The 26,273-nt window shown below is 36.0% G+C and overlaps 1 protein-coding gene across 2 annotated transcripts in view; it reads left to right on the forward strand.

Moving 5' to 3' along the window:
* MYSM1 (Myb like, SWIRM and MPN domains 1) overlaps positions 1-15,751 on the forward strand; it is a 39,035-nt gene extending 23,284 nt beyond the window's left edge. Inside the window, exons 12-20 of one of the 2 annotated variants that reach the window (XM_081308917.1) lie at positions 1,366-1,454; positions 4,022-4,076; positions 4,409-4,459; positions 5,139-5,213; positions 5,751-5,939; positions 6,648-6,780; positions 8,443-8,548; positions 8,727-8,784; positions 10,166-15,751. In XM_081308917.1, coding sequence (XP_081165043.1) covers positions 1,366-1,454; positions 4,022-4,076; positions 4,409-4,459; positions 5,139-5,213; positions 5,751-5,939; positions 6,648-6,780; positions 8,443-8,548; positions 8,727-8,784; positions 10,166-10,321 — 912 coding nt within the window. In that variant the 3' untranslated portion in view covers positions 10,322-15,751. The remainder of the gene's footprint in view (positions 1-1,365; positions 1,455-4,021; positions 4,077-4,408; positions 4,460-5,138; positions 5,214-5,750; positions 5,940-6,647; positions 6,781-8,442; positions 8,549-8,726; positions 8,785-10,165) is intronic. The other variant, XM_081308916.1, reaches the window with a different exon arrangement.
* Positions 15,752-26,273: the final 10,522 nt, after the last annotated feature.

Raw genomic sequence — 26,273 nt, forward strand, 5'->3', positions numbered from 1 at the left:
ACCTCACTGAATTGTGTTTTTTAAATTTATGAAACATGAATAATAGTACTTCCACAAAAGGATTTTTGTAAGAAGTAAATGAGATGAAGTATATAAAGGTCTTAGTATTAGATACTCACTAAGCCAACATGCGTAATGTACTAGATAAATGTTGGCTCTCTCTCTCTTCAGTCCCCATTTCCTGCCCCAACTTTAACACCTGAACACTCTTCTAGGCACAATAATAAGTAACACATGGTTTCTTACCATAAGGAACTTATATTTCTGTTAGGAAATTAAAACCTATGCCAAATTACATAAGGTTGGTTCATGAATTATAAGGCCCTCTCAAAGACTATGATCAGGGTACGTTTCCACAGAAGAGGTGGTATTTGATCCAAAATATCAACAGAAGAATCATCTTGAAAGTGGATTAAAACATTCCTGTCTGAGGAAGTGGATAAGGTGCAGACATGGAAAATACTAAAATATATATGTATATTCTGGAAAAGGTACATTAGCTTATCTCAACTAAGGTGTAAGGTTGGTAGTAAAGATGAAATTAGTGAAGTATGAACATTAACTCACTTAATTTCACAGTAACACCATGATATTGTTATTATTACTCTTAATCTTCCCATTTTTAAAGATGAGTAAACTGAAGCATGAAATCAATTTTTTTGATAATAAAAAGCAGAGCCAAACATTCTGGCTCTAGAATCCATCTGGAGTTTGCCCCCAACCCCCAAGTGCTGGGATTGAACCCAGGACATCATGCTTGTTAAATAAACATTTTACCACTGAGCTACACTCTCAGCCCTTAGAATCTGTGTTGTTTTTGTTTTTGTTTTTGTTTTGTTTTGTTTGGTTTGGTTTTGGTTTTGGTACCATGGATCGAACCCAGGGGCACTTTAACTGCCGAACAATATTTCCAGCCCATTATGATTTTTTTTTTTTTTTTTTGAGACAAGAATCGTGCTGAGTTGCTTAGTACCTTGTAAGTTGCCAAGGCTGGCTTTGAATTTGCAGTCCTCCTGCCTCAGCCTCCTGAGCTGATTACAGGTGTGTGCCACCACACCCTACAAAATATGTGTTCTTAATCTTAACACTGTGCTGTCCCAGTTGTGAAAGAAAATTCAGCACAGTAGAACTTAGTAACTAGAAAGGGAAACTAAAGACTCAGATGATTCTAAGATTCCTTAATCTGTGTGATTGAAACCGTTGATTGAAATGGGCATATCCTATTCTCCAGTAGGAAACCCATTTAAGTCAATTTAGTCTATCTTATTCTCACATGCTCTTAAATTGATTTTAAAAGACTGTTTTATTACTTTTCCCTCTGTGTAGTTGATGGACTCTTTGATAAAAATTGGTGTTTTGTTTTAGCATCTGTCTGCTGAGGAGTTGGCAAAAAGAAGAGAAGAGGAAAGGGGCAAACCTGTTAAACCTTCAAAAGTGTCAAGACCAACAAAAAGGTACAGTGTTATGTTATATAAATTTAATTGTTTTAACTTATCAGACAGAAAATGTATAGACAAATGACCATTGGCTACATTATGCTATTCACTAAGATGGATCAGTTAAAAATTTTTTAATTAAAAATAATTATAAAATTTTGGGGGGTTTTTTTGTTGCTATAATCAAATGTTTTAAACTTCAGGTGAGTGAGCATGGGATCCAATATATGTTTCAAAAGGACCTTGTTTATGACAGGAGATCATTCAACTCCAGACATGGACAAGTAACCTCAGGAAGTGACTAGTTCTCTCAAAATATATATGAACTAGTTTGGTTCAATAGTGCACACCTGTAATCCCAGTGACTCAGGAGGCTGAGGCAGGAAGATCACAAGTTCAAACCCAGCCTCAGCAGCAAGGCTACAAGCAATTCTGTGAGACCCTGTCTTAGTAAAAAATAAAAAGGTCTGGGGATGTGGTTAAGTGCCCCCGGGTTCAATCTCCAATACCCTTCCGCACCAAAAAATGTGTGTGTGTGTGTGTGTGTAAGTGTGTAATTTGCAAAATATAAGGGTTGCCAAGTAAGTCAAATGCCTTGAATTTTTCTAGAAGACCTCTCCATTCCCTACAGATACCTATCCCACTGATTAGATCATAGTTTTGTCACGATTCCCTTTTAAAATAAGATACCCAGGAATGCCAGTAGATCATTTTCTTGCAAGTTGTGTGACCTTGGATAGACCTCCTGTTCTTGTTTATAAAATAATAATTAAAATAGCTAACACGGTTCACTGTGTTTTAAACAGTTCACATATATTAAATCATTTAATCCTCAGAGACACCTTCTGTAATAGTTGATGTTAACACTCTCATTTTACAGATGAAAACTGAGGGGCAAAGGGCACTTTAGTAACTTGCTGATGCTTAGTGTTGGAGCTGTGATTTAAGCCCAGACAATAAGGCTTAAGAATCCATATTCCTGGTAATATATAATTTACTACATTATATATTGCTTCTGTGAAGTAGAAATTAAAACTAATACTGTTATTGTGAAAATATGTTAGACTATGAATACAGTCATTTATAAGCCAAGCCTCTTCATTCAGTATTCAAACATTTGATTTTTTTGAATCTGTGAGACTTATACTTTATATTTTTATTTTCAAATTGATTCAGTGTGTCAGGACCTTTTCAAATTCAGATCTACTTTTCACATTTTAGCCTTTGTGCCACTAATCATCAACATTTCAATAAGTTTGCCTTTTCTTCTGTTAATTGCCACATAAAATGTTTAACTGGAATAAATATAAATATCAGACATAGTCAGATACATCTATTACCAGAATTAACCCATATTTCTTGTTATTCAGAAAAGTAATAATAGTGTATGTCTTGCTTAAATTTGGATAAAATAATTTGAATCTTCGTGTAGTCTTCTGGTTTCTAGCCAGTTATTCCCATCAGACATATCTATGGAAAGATCTCTTTATTATGACTTAAATTTTCCTAAACCCATTATTTACTCCTCCACTTAGTAAAGGCTCACAAATCAGCTGTTTAAAAATCTTTTCTAGAGTTTTCCTGGTAATCAGCATTTAATTCTTGTTTCTGATGTCTGCTTTTCCATGAGCCCCCGGGTTCAATAATTGCCAGTCCACCATCCTCTAACCCTCAAGAAGCATTGACAAAGGTTCTATGATCAAGGTTATTAAGTGTTCTGGGATGTTCTTCCACTGTTCTTTTTATTTTTCTCATCTGTCTTGGCTTTTAGTTCTTTTTTATTTGGTAATTTAAAGTTCTTAATTCAACAAATATTTTTTGAATGCCTACTGTGTTTCGGGCACTGTCCTAGGCCCTTGGGATACAGTATTAAATAATACACAATGTCCTTTTGGCACTGGTTGTCTCATTCATACAATGGAAACATAGTAGTCTTATTTTTTTCCAGTCATAACATCATGAACATATTCTTGCTTGTTTTTCTTTCTGTGAGCATAGCCTAAAATAACCTTGTAATGTGCTTAATATTTTTCCCAAACTCAATTTTTTACTGGTCAAAGCATTTTTGACATGTCTTTCAAGTTTACACATGGCCTTTTTATTTAGATTTGCTTAGGTTCCCCCTTTTCATCTCTTTATATTATAAGAGTTTACCAGAGAACTTCCTCTGTACATTAATTTCTTTAATAGAACTATTTGTTATTCATTTATTTTAAAAGTATTCATTGAATCTACTCTGTAGTGGGCACTTTGTACTGAGAGAAGTTTTTTGAGAAACATCCATGAACTTTGGTATCTCATGTCAGGGAACTTCTTCTTCTTCTTCCTTTACTGGAACTTCTAAAAATCTGCTTTCAGCATAGGAAACATGGCTGACCTTTGGGTATTAGGAAATTAAGTTGCTTATGGTTTCTTTCAAAAAGGTTGTATGAATGTACTAAGTGATTTTTCTAATTTTATATTTTTCTCAGAATTTGAGTTTAGATTATTGATGTATATTTTCAAATTTGTAAATAATTTTATAATAATTATCCTAATCTTGTTGAGGTTATATTTAAAATAAGTATTTTTTTTTTTCTTTTCAGCTCATTTGATCCTTTCCAACTGATACCTTGTAATTTTTTCAGTGAAGAAAAGCAGGTACTATTTATATATCAATGACAAACCATAGGTAATGTCACTGTCTGACAAGAAATGCTTTTTCTTATTCTGTATATGCAAGAAATATGTATATGAAAGGATCAGATAAGGTAAGATATATTAAGGGTCAGTTGATTGGTACAGATGGAAAATGAGAGGGAATTACTTCCTGCTAGAGTTTTGAAGGGTAAGTTTCTTTAAAAAATGTCTGATTTGCATTGAACTTTGATTAGTGGTGAGAATTTGAAAGAGGCAAACGAGAAAAGGGTGGACATTTGAGTTGGGGAGAACACAATCTCTATTTTTATGTGCCCCCCCTTTTTGTATTTCAGGAGCCATTTCAGGTGAAAGTAGCTTCAGAAGCACTTTTAATAATGGATTTGGTAAGGATAATCTATTGTGTTGACTTACTCTGATTTCTATTCTTGTTGTATTTTTATTGCAGGAAGAGTATGGAAGACATTTATTTTGGATCTTTATTATCCTCTTTTAAGACAAGGAATCTAAAAATAAGTCTTTTCTTTTGAAGAAAAGCCATACAATTGCATGTTTCCATATTTTAGAGAAAATAAATTAATGTGAGTTTTGCAGACTGTTTGCCATATTAACCCTATTTTCATTTCCTAATGTCTCATGTCTGCTGCCTTTTTAGATTACTGAAACAAAGCACAACTTGTAATTTGGAGGTTCCTTGTTTGCACTAGACTACCAATACTGTAACAGTTGTGTAAGTTTGTGGTGTTTTCTATAGAAGGACCCAGAGTAATTTTTACTTTTGTGTCCTTGTAATGCTTTTCTTGAATAGGGAGAACAAATAATGTCTTCATTTTAAATGAAAAAGTGCTGTCTTGGTGTTTTAAAGTGTTTGCTTCAAAACTTCTCAGCCAGCAGTGAAGAAAGATGAAATTTGTGCTCAGACTCACATCTAGTTAACCTATGTGACCTTATTTTAGAATAGCATAGGTGTATTTAGAAGTGACTCTCCTATAATAGTGAGTTTAATTCTGATTTTTGTCAGATGGTTTGTGCATTTGAGCTAAGTATATCTTGTATTTCTTCTAGCATGCTCACGTCTCTATGGCAGAAGTAATTGGTCTGTTAGGAGGAAGATACTCAGAAGTTAATAAGATAGTTGAAGTAAGTTCTTTCTTTTTGAAAAAAAATGTTTTAATTACTATCTAATCCTGTTGCCATACTAAATATTTTTATGGAGTATTTATAACAAAATAGACTTTACTTTTTGTATGTGTGAGAACATGCAAATTATTCCCAGAAGTGACTTACATTTTATATATACTGAGCACCTGTTTCTTTTTCTCATCAAGAAAGAGAATACTGCCAAGCCTTGGCTTTTCACTACCTTTATCAATAAAGAGCTATAACTCCTAAGATGCCAAAAATATGTATTAATACTTGTAGTTGAAAGTTGATATGCATTATTCTATTGCATATCAATTTGAAATTATTGCCATAAATAACAGGAATTGTTGAACACCTTAGCACTTGTATTATATAGTGTAATTTGGAAAACTAGCCATTAGTATGACCTTATTAAAATAGAAAAATGTATGCAGAGTTCTAAGCATACAATCACACTTTGGGAGTATAATTTGTTTGCAAGTGATAGAATTAAGAGGATTTCAGAATAATCATAAGAGGCTCAATCCTTCATAGGTCTGTGCAGCAGAACCATGTAACAGTCTGAGTACAGGACTACAGTGTGAGATGGATCCTGTGTCACAAACACAGGCCTCAGAAACCTTGGCTGTTAGAGGTTTCAGTGTTATTGGATGGTATCATTCTCATCCTGCATTTGATCCTAATCCTTCCTTAAGAGATATTGACACACAAGCCAAATACCAGGTATGTATATAGGTATTGTATGTGTGCCTACTGTACATGATTACACATCCTGCTGTGTTTTTTTTCTTTAATAAGCATAGTGTTTTTGATATTTTTTCATCTGGGATTTTTAATTAACTTGAATTCTTTTCTCCAATTGTAATAATAATACATGTTTGTATAAGTATTTGGAAAGTCAGCAATTTTGTTTAGTACAGACAAGCTACAAAAGTAATACTGATATTCTCAGAGCCTTCTAAAAATGATAGGAAAAATTAGGACAGGGAATAGTTAAAATAGTTGGAAACATTCATGTAATTTACCCATCTGAAGAAAACAAGTTTTTTTTCCCTGCAATTTTATGTTTGATATATGAGTGTTTTAGCTGTGGGCAGCTATTGTAGATTATAGTTGAAAAATAACCATTATAATTAGTAAACATATTCATAGCAAATGCAGGTTTTTGCAGGCTTTGTGATATTTTTTAAGGGTCATTTTAGATTGGGTTTGACACATTTTAATTAAATAAATTTAATTTAAAATTTCAAAAAAAATAAAAAAAAAATTTCACAGTGTGAAATGAATACATGCAGCATTTCATTTTGTTGATGTTTGGATATGAAGTTCATAATGTACCTTTTTGTTCCCTTTCCCCCCATTGGATGTTAGTGTGGTTAAATACTGACCTTTGAATTTATGTAGTTGAAACTAATTTTACTTTTTTTATAGAGTTACTTCTCCAGAGGAGGTGCAAAGTTCATTGGGATGATTGTTAGTCCCTATAATCGAAACAATCCTTTACCATATTCCCAGATTACCTGCCTGGTTATAAGTGAGGAAATTAGCCCAGATGGCTCGTATCGTAAGTTTTCAACAATAACAAAAAAAAATAAAATGTTTATAAGAAGATCATCAATGTATACTTAATATTTGTTTAATCAAATTGTTGCTTTGCATTCTCTTTTGTTAATTCTGTAAAGTGAGAAAAAAATATTATCTTGCTTACAGGGTGAGAAATTCTGGTAATGTATGTGAAGTATTTAGCAAATAATAGGTTTTCAATAGATAGTTACCATTGTAGCTGGCATCTCTGCTTAATTGATTTGTTATCACCAGAAGAATTTGCTTAATAGTCCATGTACTATAATGTATCAGTCTTCTTAAGTTTCTGCAAGGGAGAAATAAAATGGGGGGGGGGAGAATTGAGAAGTGAAAAAAAAAATTAGTCATCAGTAGTCTTGCTATCCCTTTCCTTCTTTCCAAACATTTGGGGCCAGGGTGGCCTTTTTTAGAGCATGTTTTTGTTTCATTATGAAGAATACCATGTCCTCACTCCCACCCCACCCCCCCCCCCCACCCTGTTTTCTTGCTTTCTGACTTGCTGGATTTTTATTAACCTGAAAAGCCTTGTTATAGCAAAAAACCTTGATTGAGAGGCAATGGAGTGCAAAAGGTAAAAACAACATTATAAGGCTGGGGTTGTGGCTCAAGAGTGCTCACTTAGCGCGCACGAGACAATGGGTTCAATCTTCAGCACCACATAAAAATAAAATAAAAGATATTGTGTCCACCTTAAACTAAAAAATAAATATTTTTATTATCAAGCCTGACGGCCTGGGGGTTCAAGTCCTTCTTATACACAACCTTTTCCTGGCTCTGTGTCCTCATTGAAAAATGGGAAATGGGGACAATAATAGTAACTATTTCATTTAAATGACTTCACATACTTAAAGCACCTGATGCCTGGCACATGGTAAACCTTTGGTAATGAATCACTTGAGCTGTTCTTTTAATATTCTGTAGATTTACATGGCAGTGTTGAAGGATATGTGACAGATTGCTAAGATGGCTCATTGTGTGGTGATGTCTACCCTTTGGGCTCTTTTCCTCCAGTTTGGTATGGCAGCTATGACTCAAGTACAGTTGCTGCCTCTCCAAGGTTGATCCCATTCCATGTCTAGTCTTAGACTAGCACCTATAGGGAGGTGATGTGAAATCTAAGCTCCAGTTTTGCTAACTTGAGCATTGTATTTAACATAGCTTAACTTGAATTTTCTCCTCTGAAAAATAGGAGTAATGCTGCTTGATATCACTTGTCTTAAAAAAAAAAAAAAACAAACTTATCACTAGGATGGCCATATGTTTTGTCTTGACTACGACTATCCCGGTTTAAGCCTGTGGTTTAGGCATAGTTATTAATTTTGTCTCCTTTCATTATAAAAGTCTTTTGGTTTGGATAACATATTATGTGCTCACCCTACCTCTCGTAGTGTCTTGTGTAGAATTGTCACGAAAGTGTCACTTTTACTCTTCTTCATTATTATTAATAGCTTGGCATTAATATGCTTGGTGGACTAAGTATAGTCAGGCAATAAATATTTAATGACTGCCCTCTATGTTTAAAGTGCTGTTCAGCTGGTCTGCTATGCTGTGGTTGTTAAAACACTGAAGGGAATTTTAAGTAATTAAAAGAAGACTGGAGATTAAGAAATAGTTGAAAATATGCTTCTTTATGGTTTTCTAGGTTTACCTTACAAATTTGAAGTACAACAGATGTTAGAAGAACCTCGGTGGGGATTAGTATTTGAAAAGACAAGATGGATAATAGAAAAATACAGGCTCTCCCCTAGGTATGTTTTGTTGTTTGAGATGGTTGCACATCTGCAGTGTTTCTCATTAAATTATGTTTTAGAGAAAACCCAAGTTAAATATAAAACTGTGATGTATGGCATCAGTGATAGTTTATTACACAACTGATTACCTTATAGTATTTGTTTCATCAGTTTGTTTTCATATTTCTTCCTACAGCAGTGTCCCCATGGATAAAATCTTTCGCCGGGATTCTGACCTGACTTGTTTGCAGAAAGTAAGCTGCCTTCATTTTAATTGATTCTGTTGTTCACAGATTCCAAAGCTATTCATCTAGATGTGTTTTCCCTTGATGCCTAATGCTTTGTGGATACATTTTCTATATAGATTCTTTATTGCTTTTTTCTTTCTAAAGTTAATTTCTAGAAGATAATTAGTAATGTGTTTTTGTTGCCCAAACTTGCACAGAGAAATAATAGTATTTTAGAATAAATTTGTCAAGTGTTGACTGATAAATTTCTTAGCAGATTATTATTGTGCACAATGGAGAACATTTTTCTCATTTTATTAAATTCAAAAGCACCATGTTTTCCCTCTAGCCTTAACAATTGATCATTTTTAAGAATGATAGTTTAAATCTAACAATTAAATTTAAATGGTCTTTTTATTTAAATTTCTAATAGGAAATAAGAACTTTGAATTATTTTATCTCACTTCTCATTTTGCTTCTATAATGAGTAGATTGGCAACATTTGTCTTGGGATTTTTTTGGTAGCAATTTGGGAATAGAAAATTTTTAAACATTAATTTTCAATATCTTTTACTTCTTAATTTTATAACCACATTTTCCATATGCTATTGAAAGACTAATGTACACATTTCTCAGAAAGTAGATTCTAACATTCTAATTTTTGAACAGTAGAGACTTGTGTTTTTATCTACATGTTTTTTTTAATTTGGATTTGTTTTGTTTCTTTGTGGTGCTGGAGGTTGATCCCAGAACCTTGCACATTAACCCATTAAATCTCAAGTTTCAATATTGCAAATAGTTCAATGAAATTGGTATATAAGCATTAAGATAAATTGAAATTCATAATCTAGAGCTTATATTTCCTCTGTGTTTATATGTATGAAAATATATTTTTTCAAACACTACTCATTCACCTATTTTATCAAAAGAATAGAACCTAAAAACATAATAATTTAAAAGTTATCTTAGTTTATTTGTTGCTCAACTTAAGTTTTTTTAGGTGTTCTACATCTGAGACAAAAATGAATTAATAGGCATTTTACTACATCACTAGATCCATAGCGTTTCTTTTAAAAATCCTAGTATTATTTTACTTTGTGAGTGCAACAACTAAAAAATGGAGCAAAAGTCACAAATTTGTCCAAAGTAGAGACCATCACATATACAATCATAGGTTTGTCTTCTTACATAAAGTTGTAAGGGAACCAACCTAAGCATTCCTCACTGGTTTCCAATACTTCAGCAGGCAGTTGAAAATAAGTCAGCCTTTAGCCATACTTAGGAGAGTTCCACATTTGATCATTAAGAAATGTGAGGTTTGGAAAGAGACAAAATGGTGATGTTTAAGTAGTTCCTCTTCTTATACTTTTTTATGTATTTATTTATAAATTTTTTTCTTTTTAACTAGCTTTTGGAGTGTCTGAGAAAAACTCTGAGCAAAGTAACTAATTGCTTCATTGCTGAGGAATTCTTGACGCAAATAGAAAATTTGTTCCTTTCCAATTACAAAAGCAAGCAAGAAAATGAAGTGGCTGAAGATACTGCAAAGCAATTATTAATGTAATTATTAAAGTAAGACATTTTAATCTATAGAATAGTTCCTACTTTTAAAGTTATAACTTAGAAATGATTGTAATTTAACTGTGGCATGACTTTGTGATAATTTTTCTCTAGTGAACAAAAATCTACACTTTTCCACATAAAAAAGGAGGAGATATGGACTTGTTTTCATATAGTGGTTATCAGAGCGTTGTGTAAACCAGGGCCCATCACACTGTTCCTGTCCTTTATCACGCAGTGCAGTAGACTATGAAAACTTATGCAGGTGGTCTGCTTTACTGTTACATTCAGATTGATAAGTGGATTATCCTTAATTTTTGCTTTTTCCCTGAACTAGTCACTATTTTTCATTTTGGCATCTCACATCTCATTAGAAGCACTTCCATTATTTGCATATGTTCTGGTGAGATTTGTGTATTTGTTATTCAGGATTGCAAATGAGATATGGATGGGTGGTCACTGAGATAATTAACATAGTGGAGAACAACTAATTAATAAATAACAACATGCTGTAGGGGGCCATGAGAGGCATGAGGAGAATATTTTAAAAACCAACAGAAGAAACCAGAGGAAGAGAATTAAATTACCAGGGTTTGGTTTTGGTGGGGTTTTTTTTGTTCCCCCTTCCTTTGGTGCTAGGGATCAAAGCCAAGGCTTCATATATGTTAGGCCAGTGCCCTGCCACTGTGGTGAATACTCAGTCCTGAATTGCCCGTTTGCTTCCATTATGTTTTTAAAAAGCCAACAATACTTTAGAATATGCTGTTTTCTCAGCTGTCTGAAATGTTTATGAATTTCACATGCATAAATAATTAGCTCCAATTATATGTTCACTTTCCATTAGTCTGTGATCATCATTTAACTGGATCTGGTAATTGTAACCCTCAAACAAGATTTTTTTTTTTTTTCCTCCACTGTCTACTATCAGAAGAAAGGCAAATTGCAGTAAAGTCTAAATAAATTAGAGGTTTAACTTTTAGAAGCAGAACAAGCAAAAAAGCCTTCATGTATTTTTACATATTCAATCCCAGTTTCATGTACTTTCTGAATGGAGGCCAGCAAACTTTTCTCTTTTTTATGAGTATATAAGCAAAGCATTAATTGGGAAAAGAAAAGAGGGAGAAGGTCTTTACCTCAAGGTGAAAGGGATAGCCCTGACTCAGAGAACTGTCAAAATCCAGCAAACTTTTATAATGTAAGGGTCCAGTTACTATATAGTTTCAGCTTTTTGGCCATGTGTGGTCTCTGTCAGAAATTCTTCAATTTTTTTAATAACATTTTAAAAATGAAAAAATCATTCTTGGGTCATTGCTTTCACAAAATATAGGCTGCTGATCTAAAGAACTGCAAACAGTCTAATTTGGTATTAGTTCCTGAGTCTAAAACACCATCTCATAATAAAAACAACAAAACTCAGAATTTTGATCCACACTTAAGTACATTATCAAATGAAAACATGCATTATGCTGCTTCATTCATTAAAATTTACAAAATCAATTTCTATTAAGCAGAGAATTGATTTATACCTATTCTCCAGGTATAGTAATAACAGTTATTATATCTAGACTGGATGTGATTACATGTTTTTGCTTTATTTGGTTATAATCAGTAGCCAAGGAAGAATAAGGCAGTATTGAAAGAAGCAGCTTTCTAGTTTCAGGTTATCTGAGTCTCAACCTTGTGATTTTGGGGGAGGTATAGTTTATCTTCCCTGACCTAACTTATTTTCTGTAGCCAGAGTCCAATTTAACTTCCTAGTATCTTTTTGGGTCTAAAATTTTATTTGTTGGTCTACTTCTTTGAAATTTTATATTTTGAAATTCTGCAGTTTTCAGATTAACATTTTGAAAAGAAAACTGGTAATTTTTCCATTTCTCTGTGTGGATTTAAAAAAAAAAAAAAAAAACATTGAGGGTTACAAATATAAGAGTCCTAGTCTAAAAATCAAGAAATCTGATTCTGGTAAAAGCTTTTCTGTGTGACTTAAATCATATAATCTTTCTGAACCCCAGGCTCCTTGGTTGTAAATTAAGTGTATGAATTTTAAATGACTTTGGTGTTCCCTTCAAGCACAAGAAGTATGTGATTCTATGAAAGGCAATAATTTATTCGTTTGTGCTCATCTTTTGATCTGTTTCCTCATTGCAAATGGAGGAACAGACACTAGGAAGTGGTAATTTTTAGCTCTCTGGATTGATATATATCCCTATAATCCTGATGTATTTGGATGATAGAAAATGTTAAAAGTACTGTTCTCAACTCTGGGCTTCTAAATGTCAGTGGTTAACCATATTTACTAACCAATCTAGTACTATAAGGAACTCAAGGATGGTAATTGTCATAGTGTAGGGCCTTGAGAGAACAATTTAAAAAATAACTTTAAAACAGTATTTATAGTATTAGTATTTACATTAAGTATTTTTATCTTATAAAATATTTTTTAAATACAGAAAATTTACTGTTTTCCTCTTCTCTTTTCCTAGTCATTCTGCTTGCTTTCTTTATTCTCTTCTCATATTCTAAACATACCACCAACCTTAGGCAGTTGCAGCCAGGGCTTTGGAGAAGCAAAGAGGAAGTCTAGAATTGAGAGAACTTGTAATATAGGAAATTCAGGAGGCAGACTCCAAAAGAAAAACCTACCTCTAATAATGTTTCCAGAAGTAGAAAAAGAACTCAAAAATATCCAGGTCTCTTCATCCTGAGTCTGTTATTTAATATTATTGCACATGATTATAAGATAATGAGCTTAACTTTGTTTCTTGTTCTGGCTTGGCTAATGAAGATTGATATAAGTACTTCTTCAATATTAAACAGTTTTCTTTAAAAATCAAATTCCAAAGAAATATTCAAAAGAAGAAAAATCAGTGAAACAAGACCAGTAATATCAGACTCTCTTTCTTTTCTTCCTCCATTATTTTAACCCTCCATTATTTTAACCTTGAACCATTGTTCTTTGAGAGAACAGTCTTTTTAATTACAGATTGTAATCCTTTTAAATGATCTTCAGTTTCTACAGTTGGTTAGAGGTATCTGATGAATTTTCTCTGCCCCAGGTACTTTGCCTTCTTTGGGGGGGGGGCGGGGGGATGTACCGGAGATTGAACTCAGGGGCACTCAACCACTGAGCCACATCCCCAGCCCAATTTTATATTTTATTTAGAGACAGGGTCTCACTGAGTTGCTTAGTGCCTCAGCCTCCCCAGTAGTTTGCTTTCTTGCACCCCTTCTCCCTTACAAATTTTAAAACTGTATTTTAAAATTATGTTTGTATAAAATGAATTTGTTTAGATTTAGGTTTAAAATGTTTTTTTGGGTGTTTTTTTTTTTTTTTTTTTTGGTTGTTGTTTTAATCGTAAATTTCTTTTTTTTTTTTCATTAAGTTAAAAAAATGTGAAAACATTTTTGTGGGCCTTTCAGAATATTGTGAACCTGAGGCATTGCTAATTGGATAGGTTGGCCCTGTCTGTGTTCTGAAGGGTATCATTGGGCTAGAGTAGTCATTGCCACCCCACTCAAGAGCACTGCAATTCCCACTTTTACAGATTGTTAGACTTGAACTTCATAGGAATGAAGTTGGGTTAGGAAGAATCCCAGCCTAACCAAAACTCAGCAGTACTGCTTAGGAACACTCATCTTCAAAAAAGAAGGCAAATAGTTAATTTTAGTCATTAGATAGGTGGTTTTAATTTGGTCCTTAATCTAGTTTTAAACCTGTGCCACACCTCGTAGGAGAACAGCCTACTGCCTTTCTTTTCTCCCTACTTCCCCTAAGTCCTTTCCTTTATCCTTGCTGTTTTTACTAATTAGCTCTTTTACATACAAGATCTTTTATCATTTATTGAAATCTGTGCCTATAGAATAAAGATAAATAGACCTATTCATATTTCCCTGAAACTGTTTAGTGTGCTGCCTCAGCCTACTCTCCAGAATGTTCTTCCTTCCCCAACCACAGGAGTGGTCTGTGTAATATGCACTCTAAGCACCATCAGAATCCCTGCTGCTCTTTGGGCAGCAGAGGAGATTATGGCCTCACCATACCAACCTGAGTCAGCCTCCTGCTCTTTACTTTAACTTCTTCCCATTTACTTTGCTGGGTCCTAACAAGGGAGCTGGAGGATAAGCTGCTACAGTCATAAGGCCTAGAATTGGTGCTGTGTCCCATGGCCAAAGAAGAGCCATGTTTGTCTGGCCACTTGATTTGTAGCTACCTATCTACAAGTCACCAACAGGTACCCAGCTGATGGATTTCTCAGTGGGAATCGAGTCAAGTGTACCCACATTTTGTTTTTCACCAGCATTCTCCTCTACCATGTGACTAAATCTAGTGTCACATAGTATGGCAGTAAGAAAAACTTCTTTTAGAGAAGCACAAAAACAGCACACAGTATTTTGATAATCATGTGCTCCATCAATATTAACAAAATTGAACAAAGAAATTTGATCCACATCTCCAGTTCACCAGTAATTTGTTTTCTCAAAAAATTTTCAGAAAGTCAATGTGAGAAAATAATGTAACACAATTTTTTGGTTATTATTTCCTGACCTTTTCTTAAATATTTTTATGAGTGCTAATCCCCAAACTCTGTTTTCTTTTTGTTTATCCTATTATTGTACTTTTTGGTATTTCTGAATCTGTCTTCTACCTTAAATCCTTCGGAACAGAGGAGGTAGTAAATATATTCCCACAAAATCAGGAGAAAAGGAAAATTCCCAGAGAAGCTGTGGTTATGATTAGGGTTCTATATGGAACTAAATTTGAATAAGTAAAATTGGTTCATAAAACCTGAGTTGTTTCTATTTTCCTCTGTTAATGTTTATGAATATACTCCTAAGAACTTTTAACTTCAGGAGAAAATGCCTGATTTGCTGTCATTGAGATTTCCTAGGATAGTCTCTTAGGAATTATGAAGTCTATTCAAATGCTTTCAGTTTGTATACCTATTTTATAGGTTACCACAAAGCACTTGTTTCAGTGTATAAGTTATACAGTTGTATTTGGATTCTAGCATGTTTTAAGTCAATTATATGCCTTTAAATTTATGGATTTGACATGTGTCATTGCGTGTAAGTTTACTAGATGTATTGCATGACTTTTGACAAATCTCTTGCTATTGTTTTTCCCAAATGTTACCAGTATTATTGGATTCTTTTTATTAGTTTGAATTTTGGAATGTTCTGTAACAAAATTAATGATTTAAACTATTTCATAAATTTAAATATGATGCCATATTGTACATATCTATATTAAAGATTATTGTAAATATTAGTGTTTGTAGAATTACAAAAGGCTTTCCTCAAAAATGATCAAACTGTTCCTTCCATACTCATTTGTGACATACTATAAAATATCTGATTTTAAGTTTTGGAATTTTATCTTCTGATAAAACTATTAAAGGAAAATACTGAGTATTCAGTGTAAATAAAATTTTGAAAACAAGTAGTCATTTGGTCTCTAAATTATTATCAATATTATGCATATTGAATTGCAAAAAGAAAAACATTACTTCAGTAACCACTTGTTGAACATCTGTTATGTTGAACATAGTAGGGGACACAAAGATGAGTAAATCTTGATTTCTTCCCTAAAGAAGCCTATTACCTAACAAGGGAGAGAACACATAAAAGAACACCAATAGCTAAATGCTCAGATACACGCTGGAATTGATTATAAATGCCTGTGAGAAACTTTAAGGATAGAGGGTGGTTAGACAAGAGAGTGCTCTGTAATTTAAGCAATGAGATCAGTCTCTTAGAAGAGGTCCCTGGCAGGATTTGGTTAAATGACGTTCGAGGGACAATGTTACAGAGAGACTTGACCTTATCTTAGTGTAGGTGTGCATGTATTAGAATAATGAGAATATTTTGATCAAAGTAGGATATATGAAAGCAGCACACAGTCAACCAACTAAATTTAGCTATAGAAATTATAAAATACAGATCTCACCTTAAAATCAATATTAACTCTGATTTTTAACTTTTCAGTCTTTATTTCTGGCATATAAGAAATGTATAAAAAACAAGATCCCATCTTTAATGTCATTATTTCTCTCCTCAGGAACATCTTTCCATATCCACACAGATTATTCATTCTTTACAGAACCAATTTAAACTCATTAACTACAAATAATAAGTTAGTTTGTAAAGTACAATGAAGTCCTGAGAATTTTAACTCTATGAGGCATTTATTTCATTAGAAGTTCATTCCTCTGTAGAGTTGTTATGGATTCTTGCTAATTAAACACTTGTAATTTTCTGATTGTGGGCAGCATTTTATTCAGCCTGTGGCTTTAGAGGCCAGCATTGGCCTGAGTCAGTGCCACCTTGGGGACAAAAGGCAAATGTACTCCCTAGACCTTAACTCATGACCTGTTACCCATTAAAAGTATAGTCTGTGTTCTTCCCTGCCCACCTCACTCTCCCAGAGTTTTGTCAACCACAGAAACTAGGGCATCATAAAAGCTAGGACGCCTTTGCAGTAACACCTACAAAATAAGATACATGGGAGAATGAGACTGCTAAGGATCACTACAAAAGACAAACTAACTCCTGGTCCCTTAACCTGTCAGTCATTAAAAACATGAACTACCCCCACCCATGTGCCTTCAGTAGCTACAAAAGCCCAACCTTACCACAAGGCCAAGATGTTTGTGCAGGCTCAACACCAACAGAAGAAACGGCAGTTCCTGGAATAAAATGACTGCCCATTCCTCTTGGTCAGGATGTTTGACCAGGGAAAAAATTCTAATTCTAGCTCACTTAGGCAACCCCCTACACATGAATAAAACTTGTCCCCTTTCTCTGTTTTTTGAGCAACCTGATCTCTATCAGTGCTGTCTCTCTCTCTCCTTGAGGCAAAGCTGCTAATTAAGGCTTTGTGTATTCGTGCTTTTGGGTTTCATTTCTATAACTGGGTCAGATGTTCCCATCTCCAGTATCAGTCCTGCAGTCCTGTTTGTACTGTGATGGTTTTTCTGATGCTTGTTTATATTTGTCTAAATCACTGATTCTCAAGAAAATATTTCCATAGAATGTTATGTATGTTAATTTAGTGTCTTCCATTTTCAGAAAGATGTAACTAAATAAAATGCTCATTTTCGCCCTCCATATTTTTCCTATTGTCAAAAACAAGACATCAGTTATCTAATGTCTGTTACTGGGTATAACCAATGATTCTCCCATCCACCTGCCCCCACATTAACGAGATCACCTCCAAATGCAGAAGAATTGGAAAGTTTCAGAAAACAAGTTAACTGCTTAGCTCATGTTATCTGGATTGGTGATTGTTGAAATTTCTTCTGTTCTAACACACATGGTATAATCAGCAAGAGTTGTACCTTCTATACTCACTGGTAACTAGGTAGAAAGAGAGTACACATCAGACCTCCTTTGTGTAACTGTTGTGGTTTGGATCTAAAAATGTCTTCCCAAAACCTTGTGTTTTTAAATTATGATTCCCCGGTGCAGAAAGGAGGTAGGGCTTGTAGGCAATGACAAGAACTATAACCTCATCAATGGATGAATAAATTATCGGATGGTTCAGATGGGGCGTGATAGAGGAAGTATCTTTGGAGGTTGCCCATCTGGATGATATCTTGCCTTTGGCCCCTTCCTCTCTGCTTCCCATCTGCCATGAACTGAGCAGTTTGCCTTTGCCTTTGGCCATAATGTTCTGCCTCACCTGAGGTCCAGAGCAATGGAGTCAATAGACCAGGGATTGAACCTCTGAAACCATGAGTCCCAAGCAAATAATAAACTTTTCCTTCTCTAAGTTCTTATCATGTATTTTGGTCACAATAATGCAAAACTACTAGTAATAATAATAATCTTTTCAATAGAACAAAGCTATTTTCCTAATCAGAATAAAGACCAGACTAATCTTTCTCTATTTTGATTTTTTCCCATTTCTCCCTCACTTTTCTCCTTCTCAGAATTTGCTTTAATGCAATCAGTTGGAGAGATGAGTTTGCTTTAGTGCAGTGCCTCAAATTGGATTCCAGCATCATGAAGTTGGACAGTGTATCAGGACAGTTTAAACTAGCTGCTATAACAAACCACCCCCAATGTTTGGGGCCATCACTCACACAAAATCCAGTGCAGGTGCTCCTGATTGGGTGGCTCAACTCTGATAGGTAATTCAAGCCCTCTTGTGACCCCAAGTAATACAAGTGTCCCATTAGAGGAAAGAGGAAGAACAGAGAATCACACACCTGATACTTCACTTCAGCTTGGAAATACACACTTTTTGCTTACATTCCTTGGCCAAAACTAGTAAAACACTTCCACCCAGATGCAAAGGGAAAAGCTAAATGCAGCCCTGATTGGACAGCTGCTTTTCCACAAAATTCTACACAATGGGGGGGTAACATGAATCTTTGTTAGTGACTAGCCATCTCTACTCCAGATGGTCTTTGTTGATTTTATAAAATGTTAAAAACACTTCTCTAAATGGCATTAAATTACTATAATTGGGACTGCAAGTTCAAAAAGGAAAACAGATCAACTTTCTTTGAAGTCTGATCCTTATATTAAAGCAGATTAACATTCCCCTCAAATCAAAGAAATACTAAAGCTAGGAAAGACCTTGGAGATGTTTGGGTTTGGAGTTCTATATTTTAACGTGAGAAGGTTGAGGTCCATGGAATGAAGCCACTTGGCCAAAGTCATATGGTCAACTTGGTTGCAGGGTTACCTCTGGAAAGACCCTAGTCCTTCTATTTAACACAAGTGCTATTGCATGGTCTTTGGGGTGATTTCTTTCTCTAAGATTATTTTCAATTTAATGGCATAAAGAACTACCCTAAAGATTTTATGTGCAATTCAGATGTTCAGAATAATTTATGTTTTAATTTAAAATGTAATTTTCTCTTTTAGAACTGCAGTATTTTTCTTATAAATGCCAAGAACATGTGTTTTCATGGAAAAGTTGACTAAGGAATAACTCTTAGGAGGGAGATAATTAATGAGACTTTACTATCTTTCTCTAAGATTAGCTTTATTAGCTTTACCTAAGATTAAAGAACCCCAAAATCCCCCGTTTGTCTATCTATATGTCCACAAAGCCACACTTGTTCAATCATTTTAATGAAAATGTCAATGTCTACATGTAGCCACTAGAAGGCGCCCCATCACAGTGTTAGCATGGTAGTCTCATGCCCTTTATGTTGGTTGGTCTGAGGCAGAAAGGATTTCACATGTGGCTGAATTTGTAAACACTGTTATATATTCACTTCTCTAATTCCTTGTTGTCCTGTGATCTAGGACTGCATTTCCTTGTTCCCTAGTCTCTTTAGTTATCCAGCCTCACTTTAGAAGTCCATTTATAATAATAGCCACACATTTATACATTGATACTGTGCTAAGAGCTTTATGTACAGTATCGTATCTAATTCCCACAGCAACCTTGCAAGAATAGTTTTCTTATCACCATTTTACACTTAGCCTTAGAGGATTTAAGTAACTGATCCAAATCATGCAGCCAGAAGACAGAATCCAAACTGAGAGCCACATGATTCTAAAACCAGCTAACAAAACTCATATTACTGATTTCAGAGCTGGAAGGCACCCAAGGAATGATTTAGTTCCTCGTTTGTTGTTGTTGTTGTTGTTTTGTTTGTTTGATGGAAGAAATGATACCCAGAGATGAGAAGTAACTCATCCAAGCCACAGACCCAGTCAAGTCCAGGTTGTAAAGTTGGGGTCTCCACATTTCCTATTCAGGGCTCCTGGGTTCCATCTCATAGCAATCCCTGCCTTCCCCGAACAACCAAAGAAATCCTGTAATTATAAATCCTGTGCCATGTTTTACCCCAATGTAAGCTGAAACCATGGGATGATTTGTCTCTTATGTTGACAATAGAAGAAATTCATCTGTGGATGAAAATTTTGCTCCAAATGGTTTGTTATCTTGCCTATTATGACCAAGCCTAGGGGAAGTGGATTCAGATAAGGAGAACATCTTCCATTTTCAAAAATAATTCATCTCCTGACCTCCATGTCATCTACACTGCAGTCAAGGTGGATTTTTTTTTTTTAAATGAAGCACAGATCTGTGTCAGCTTCTCTGCTTAAAATGTGGCTTGCTGAGTTTTCTGTATCACATGCAACATGGAAGTATAGAAGACCCTTACATGTGCCCTTTCCTCCCTCTAGTCTCAGCTCTTGCCACTCCCCCTCTGCCTTCCAAAGCACACATACCTTGGGCTCTTAGCTCCAGTCATTCTGAGCCATTTGCCAACCCAAATGTGCAGTTCCCGCAGGCTTTCCTGCTCCTCTCCCCATACTCAAAACATCTCCCTGGTCACACCATTTTTATCTTTCTTTTTTTTTTTTTTTAAGAGAGAGTGAGAGAGGAGAGAGAGAGAGAGAATTTTTAATATTTATTTTTAGTTCTCGGCGGACACAACATCTTTGTTGGTATGTGGTGCTGAGGATCGAACCCGGGCCGCACGCATGCCAGGCGAGCGCGCTACCGCTTGAGCCACATCCCCAGACCCATTTTTATCTTTCTATGCAACTTCCAAAATTCAACTCAAATGTCATTTCCACAAAAAGCCTTCCTGTTCTCTTACTCTTATTCCCCATGAAGGGCCTTTGGGCTGGGCTCCTCTAATACCCAGTGCTTACCTCTCTAGTGGCCCCAGTCACATTTTGTTTTTTAATTTGTCTCTTTACTTTTCTGCTGCCTCACTCAACTGAGCCAAACCTTTTTAAACTCTGTAACTCCAGATCCTAAAATAATGTCTACCATAAATTTAGAAGGCACTTCATAGCAGTTTAATGAATAAATAAATAATTGGGAGAAATTAAAAAAAAAAGAAGAATGGAAGGCAGATCCTTCCTTTTGATGGGGAATGGGTTCTGTAACATTCAGATATCAGATTTTCTTGTTTTCTCTCTTAGCTGCAGTTTCTCTTTCTGTGATCCAAAAATATTAAATAGAAATTTCCACAATTAATTCCTGTTTACTATAATAATAGTAAATCATTATAACAGTTTTGTTTTATTATTTTTTATTTGTTATTAATTACTATTAATCTCTGTGCCTTTTTTATAAACTTTATCATAGGTATGTATGTATAAATAAAAACAGCATATATAGGGTTCAGTACTATACTTATTTTCAGGCATTCAGCAGGATCTTGGAACATGGTTGAGAAGGTACTACTATATAAGGAAAAGATAAGAATTGAGGCAGAACCATTTGTTCTGAAAAATGGGTGGGAGTTGAACACCTGCTATCATTTGGATCTTGAATGTCCCCCAAAGACCATGTGTTAAAGGCTTGGTCACCAGCCCATGGCATTATTTGGAGGTGGTAGGATCGTTAAGAGGTGGGACCTAGTGGAAGGAAGTTCAGTCCCTGGGAAGTTCAGTCCCATGATCCAAAAGGGGATATTGGGACCTCGGCCCCTTGTTATTACTTATTTTGCTTCCTGACTGCCATTTGGTGAACATCTCACTTTACCATATGCTCCCACCATGAATGTTCTGCCTCACTACAGACCCAAAGCTGCAGGGCCATGTGATCATGGATTCGAACCTCTGGAACCATGAGAGCCAAAATAAATTCTTCCTCTTGTTGATTATCTCAGGTATTTTGTCACAGTGACAGAAAGCTAGCTAACAAGCCCCTCCAAGAAGCAGCCTGTCTTCATTTGTTCAAGGGCAATGACAGCTCAGGAGGCTTGCATCAACTGATTAGCAAGGGCAGTTTGCACCAGAAGACCTATTCTCTTGCAACTTCCTCAAAAACACAAAGGCAGGTGAGAATATAAACTGTATACATAATTGTATTTGCTAATCAAAAGTGCAACATAATATGGGTAATTATGAGGCTTCGTTTGCTTTACAACATGGTACAGCCTGAGTATTTTTATCACTGCAGATGAGATTACAGGGAGAGCTGCTCAAGCATTTCCATCATCATCTTGTGTTCTGTTCCACAGCATCTATAGATGGAGAAAGTGATTTAAATGAAAAAAAAAAAAAACAGGCAGTGAGATAGTATACCTTTTAATATGGCACAGGTGCGTAGGTGACTTGATTTGGGACAAATGTAAGGTGGGCTCTGTGTTTGGGACAAATGTAAGGTGGGGCAGATAGTGTTTATCAGGGGCAAATGAGGATTAGAAAGAGCATCAGACCTGGTTGAGCAGGGCAAGGAGAGCAGCCCAGCTCTTTCTCCACTTGGACAAAACCATATGAACTGCACTTTCTTTTCACCCAGGGCTTCTCTACCTTCAGCAAGGGGGGAATCAGCCATCCAAGGACTCAGAAGGGAGTTTCCCTTCCTCCTTAGGAGAGAGAACAATAAAATAACAACATAAAAACAAGGCTTTGAAAGAATGGGGGCCTTTTTTATTGCTGCATAAGGAAAAGAAAAGAAATCTGCCATGACTCTGGTTTAGGAATACAGCAGCCCCACCTCCTGATCTGTGCACACGGAGTCCAGCTGGGAGTCTTGCATGGAGCATGCACTTTCTTTTGGTCTTGCGACAAGCAGGACCATACACTGGGAGCCCTGAACTTTTAGAAAAAAATGGAATCTCAATAAAATGGATAACAGGATTTGGACAAGCAGAGGTGGGGGAGGAAAGCATACTAGGCCAAAGGTCCAGCCGAGCAGCGGTAGTGCCAAGAAATAAAGGTTTCTGTGAGGTGGTACGTACTCTGTGTAACTTAATCAGGAGCCACAGAAGTGGGGTAAGATCCTCAAGGAAGTCAGATGCCATTTTAGAGATGGGTATATTTGTGTTTCTTGTGAAAAGAGATTCAGGTAATCAACAGCTATCATCAAATCCCAAAATGAAAGAGAGTCCTCTAAGGCAGAACTGCTTAGACAGTAATTTAACCAGACATCTCTAGTTAAATTAAAGAAAATCATGCATAAGTAAAAAAGCATATATCACCACCCAATTGGCTATCAACTGATAAAGGGATAAATAAAATAAATGAAGCACAGTGTATCCATACAATGGAATACTGTTCAGCCACAAAAAGCAGTGAAATCCCGACTCACGTGGCAAAACAGATAAAGTTGAAGGCATGGTGCTCAACGAAGAAGCCCGAAGTGAAAGGCCCACAGGTATGATGTTGTTACATGAAATATCCACAGCAGGCAAATCCACAGAAATAGAAAGTAGATTAATGGTTGCCAGGACCTGGGGCAGGAAGAGGGAGTGGGGGTGATGGCTAATGGATATGGAGTTTCCTTTTGGGGTGATGAAAATGTTCTGGAATTAGGTGGTGGTGATGGTGATGGTTGTACAACCCTGCAAAGACACTGAAAAACCAGTGAACACACTAAAAACCATACTTTAATATGGTGACTTTGATGGTGTTGGATTATATCTTAGAAAAAAGGAAAGAAACAAGAGAAAGGGGAGGAAGGGAAGGAGGGAGTGTAGCAGGAAGGCACCGTGAGGTGCTTGACCCCCACAGCTGGCTCTGATTGTCTCTGAAACCTCCCAATCTCCCACCTACAAGTTAGGCCTGGTTTCTGGATCCCTGGGTAGCCCGAGTCTCCAGAGTGACCAAGCTGGTATGCAGTGACACTACAGGCCTAGCCGAATACCCCAGGTATCCCTGGCCTTGAAAGCTGGAGCCATATGACACCTCCTGCTGTCCTCCCTCCCCAGGTTCTTCCCTTTCCTATAATTTGGGGAACAGTTTTGAGTTTATTGGGGAAGGAGGAAGACATAGGACATATCAGCCTCTGGAAGGTTTAGCATTGTCGGCCCAGTCCCAGATTCCTCTCTGATTTGCACCCCAGCCCTCATAATCATCCCATGGATAAGGCACCATTTCTGCTCTTGCCTCTTCAGACACACTGCTAAGTCCACCTGTTGTCCTCTGTCCCTGGTCACTCCAGTAGGGACTGAAATCCCAGCCAGAATCCCAAACTCCCTATTGCTGCTGCCAGTTCCTTCTGATAGGCCCTTTTGAGTTTCTCTGGATACCACTCACCCAGAACCAAAGCCCTGCTTTACCCAGAACATTGGTGATCAACAGAGTCAGTTAAGATAGTCAATAGTGTCTCCCCACACCCCGAAGATATGTGGTGATAACTCAGGAGCAAGATAATGAAACATCATTCTCCTTAGACAACTATTCCAGATTCACCCAAGATTAAGCCCAGATCTTGCCTTTCTGAAATCTTTCTAGAACACTTAAAGCCTGATGATTTATTGCTAATGTCAATAGACAAATTTTCCTGTTGCCCAATTTAGACTTGACATAGGGAAGGCCCTACCTAGAGCTTGCTGACCAGGTTTTGCAGTACATATGGAGAAGAGATTGAGTATGAGTCATATAATGGGATTGTCCTTTTTATGGTCAGATCTGACTAGTTCTTTATGAGTAGCTAATAAAGTATTTTTAGAATGCTAAAGACAGTGAGGGGCTGTGAACTCCTGGGTCTGCTGGGAGAAACAGGAGATAGCGAAGAAAGACATTTTCCTAGACATTGTTATTCTGTGGTATTAATGTCAGTATGGCCCAAGTTTAATCCACCCCCACTACTGCCTAGGTGTGTGACCTTGGGAAAGCTTTCTGTGATTCAGTTTCTTCTTGTGGAAATGAGGTTACCAGTCATAACTAACTTAAAGGTTGTGTAAGGACTAAGCTTGCAAAAACATTTAGAATAGTGCCTAGGACAGAACACTCAGTAAATGTTAGTTGTCACTATTACTGCTTTTATCACTGTTACTATCTTTATTAGTGATGTTAGTATTCTTATTTAGATATCCTATCATAAAGTTTCCACGTGGGAAACAGAAACCACTGTAGGTATTTCATGTAGGAAGGGATTAATACAGAAAATTAGACACAAAAACTTTGGGAATATGGTCTTGTGGTCTTATGGTCAGAAAGGTTCTTATGATCTTCCTACAATAAGAACATAAAACATATTCTGATTGAGGCTGTCAAGAATGACCAGCAGGTTGTTATTTTTTTTTAAGAGAGAGAGAGAATTTTTTTAATATTCATTTTCTAGCTTTCGGCGGACACAACATCTTTGTTTATATGTGGTGCTGAGGATCGAACCCGGGCCACACGCATGCCAGGCGCTTGAGCCACATCCCCAGCCCAGCAGGTTATTCTTAATGACCATCGGGAGAGATAAGAACCTCTGAGCTCACCATTAATGCCAGCTGGAATTAAGGATTTACCCCTATTGCAATGAATACTACTTCTGCTTCCTCTAAACCTTGGGAAGCTGTGGCTCTGACCATCCAGAGATCAGGAAGCATACCTCATTACCCATGAATGGACTCTGGGAGTTAGTAATACGGAACACACAGTTTCATAGTCCTACTTGCCAGCAAAAAACGTCCCAAGAGAGGCAGAAAGATGGCTTCCTCTCACTCCCACCTAACAGATATCCTGAAGGAACATCTAAGGGATAGAACCTAATTAGCATGTGGAATTGATAGTATGAAAAGCAAAATTGTTAGTTTTCCAACCATTACAATTAGAAGGAGCAACTGGAGTACAGGTGGAAATAATGGAGGCACACTGTGCAGGCAGGTATGTACGAAGGTCTACTAAGCAGAAGGCTTAATCTCTGTATAAAAAGTAAGCCATCTAAAGGGAAAAGTCATTCATGATTTCAGTACCCTGGGGAAGGGACTAGTGCCTTAGATCACATGAAAATAGCGATGGTCTGAACAAAGGGAGCTTACCATGAAGTTGAGCCTGATGTTGCAAGTGGAATATTAAAACATTCATTCTTTTAATGATTGCTTTTAAGCAAGGCACAAACATCAGAAGTTGCAAGAAAAAAAATTGACACATTTACCATTATAAAGCTAAAATTTCATAAAGCAAAATAAAAATACAAGCAATGGGTTGAGAGAAAATATTTGCAATTCAAATGAACAATTTTCGAAGAGCTCTTTTAAGACAATAAGATTAAAACATTCAACTGTTGTGGGTCATCTAAGTGCTTTTTG

The sequence above is a fragment of the Spermophilus citellus genome (assembly GCF_964194105.1).
Source record: "Spermophilus citellus genome assembly, chromosome: 9".
In the NCBI taxonomy this organism is placed as follows: Eukaryota; Metazoa; Chordata; class Mammalia; order Rodentia; family Sciuridae; genus Spermophilus; species Spermophilus citellus.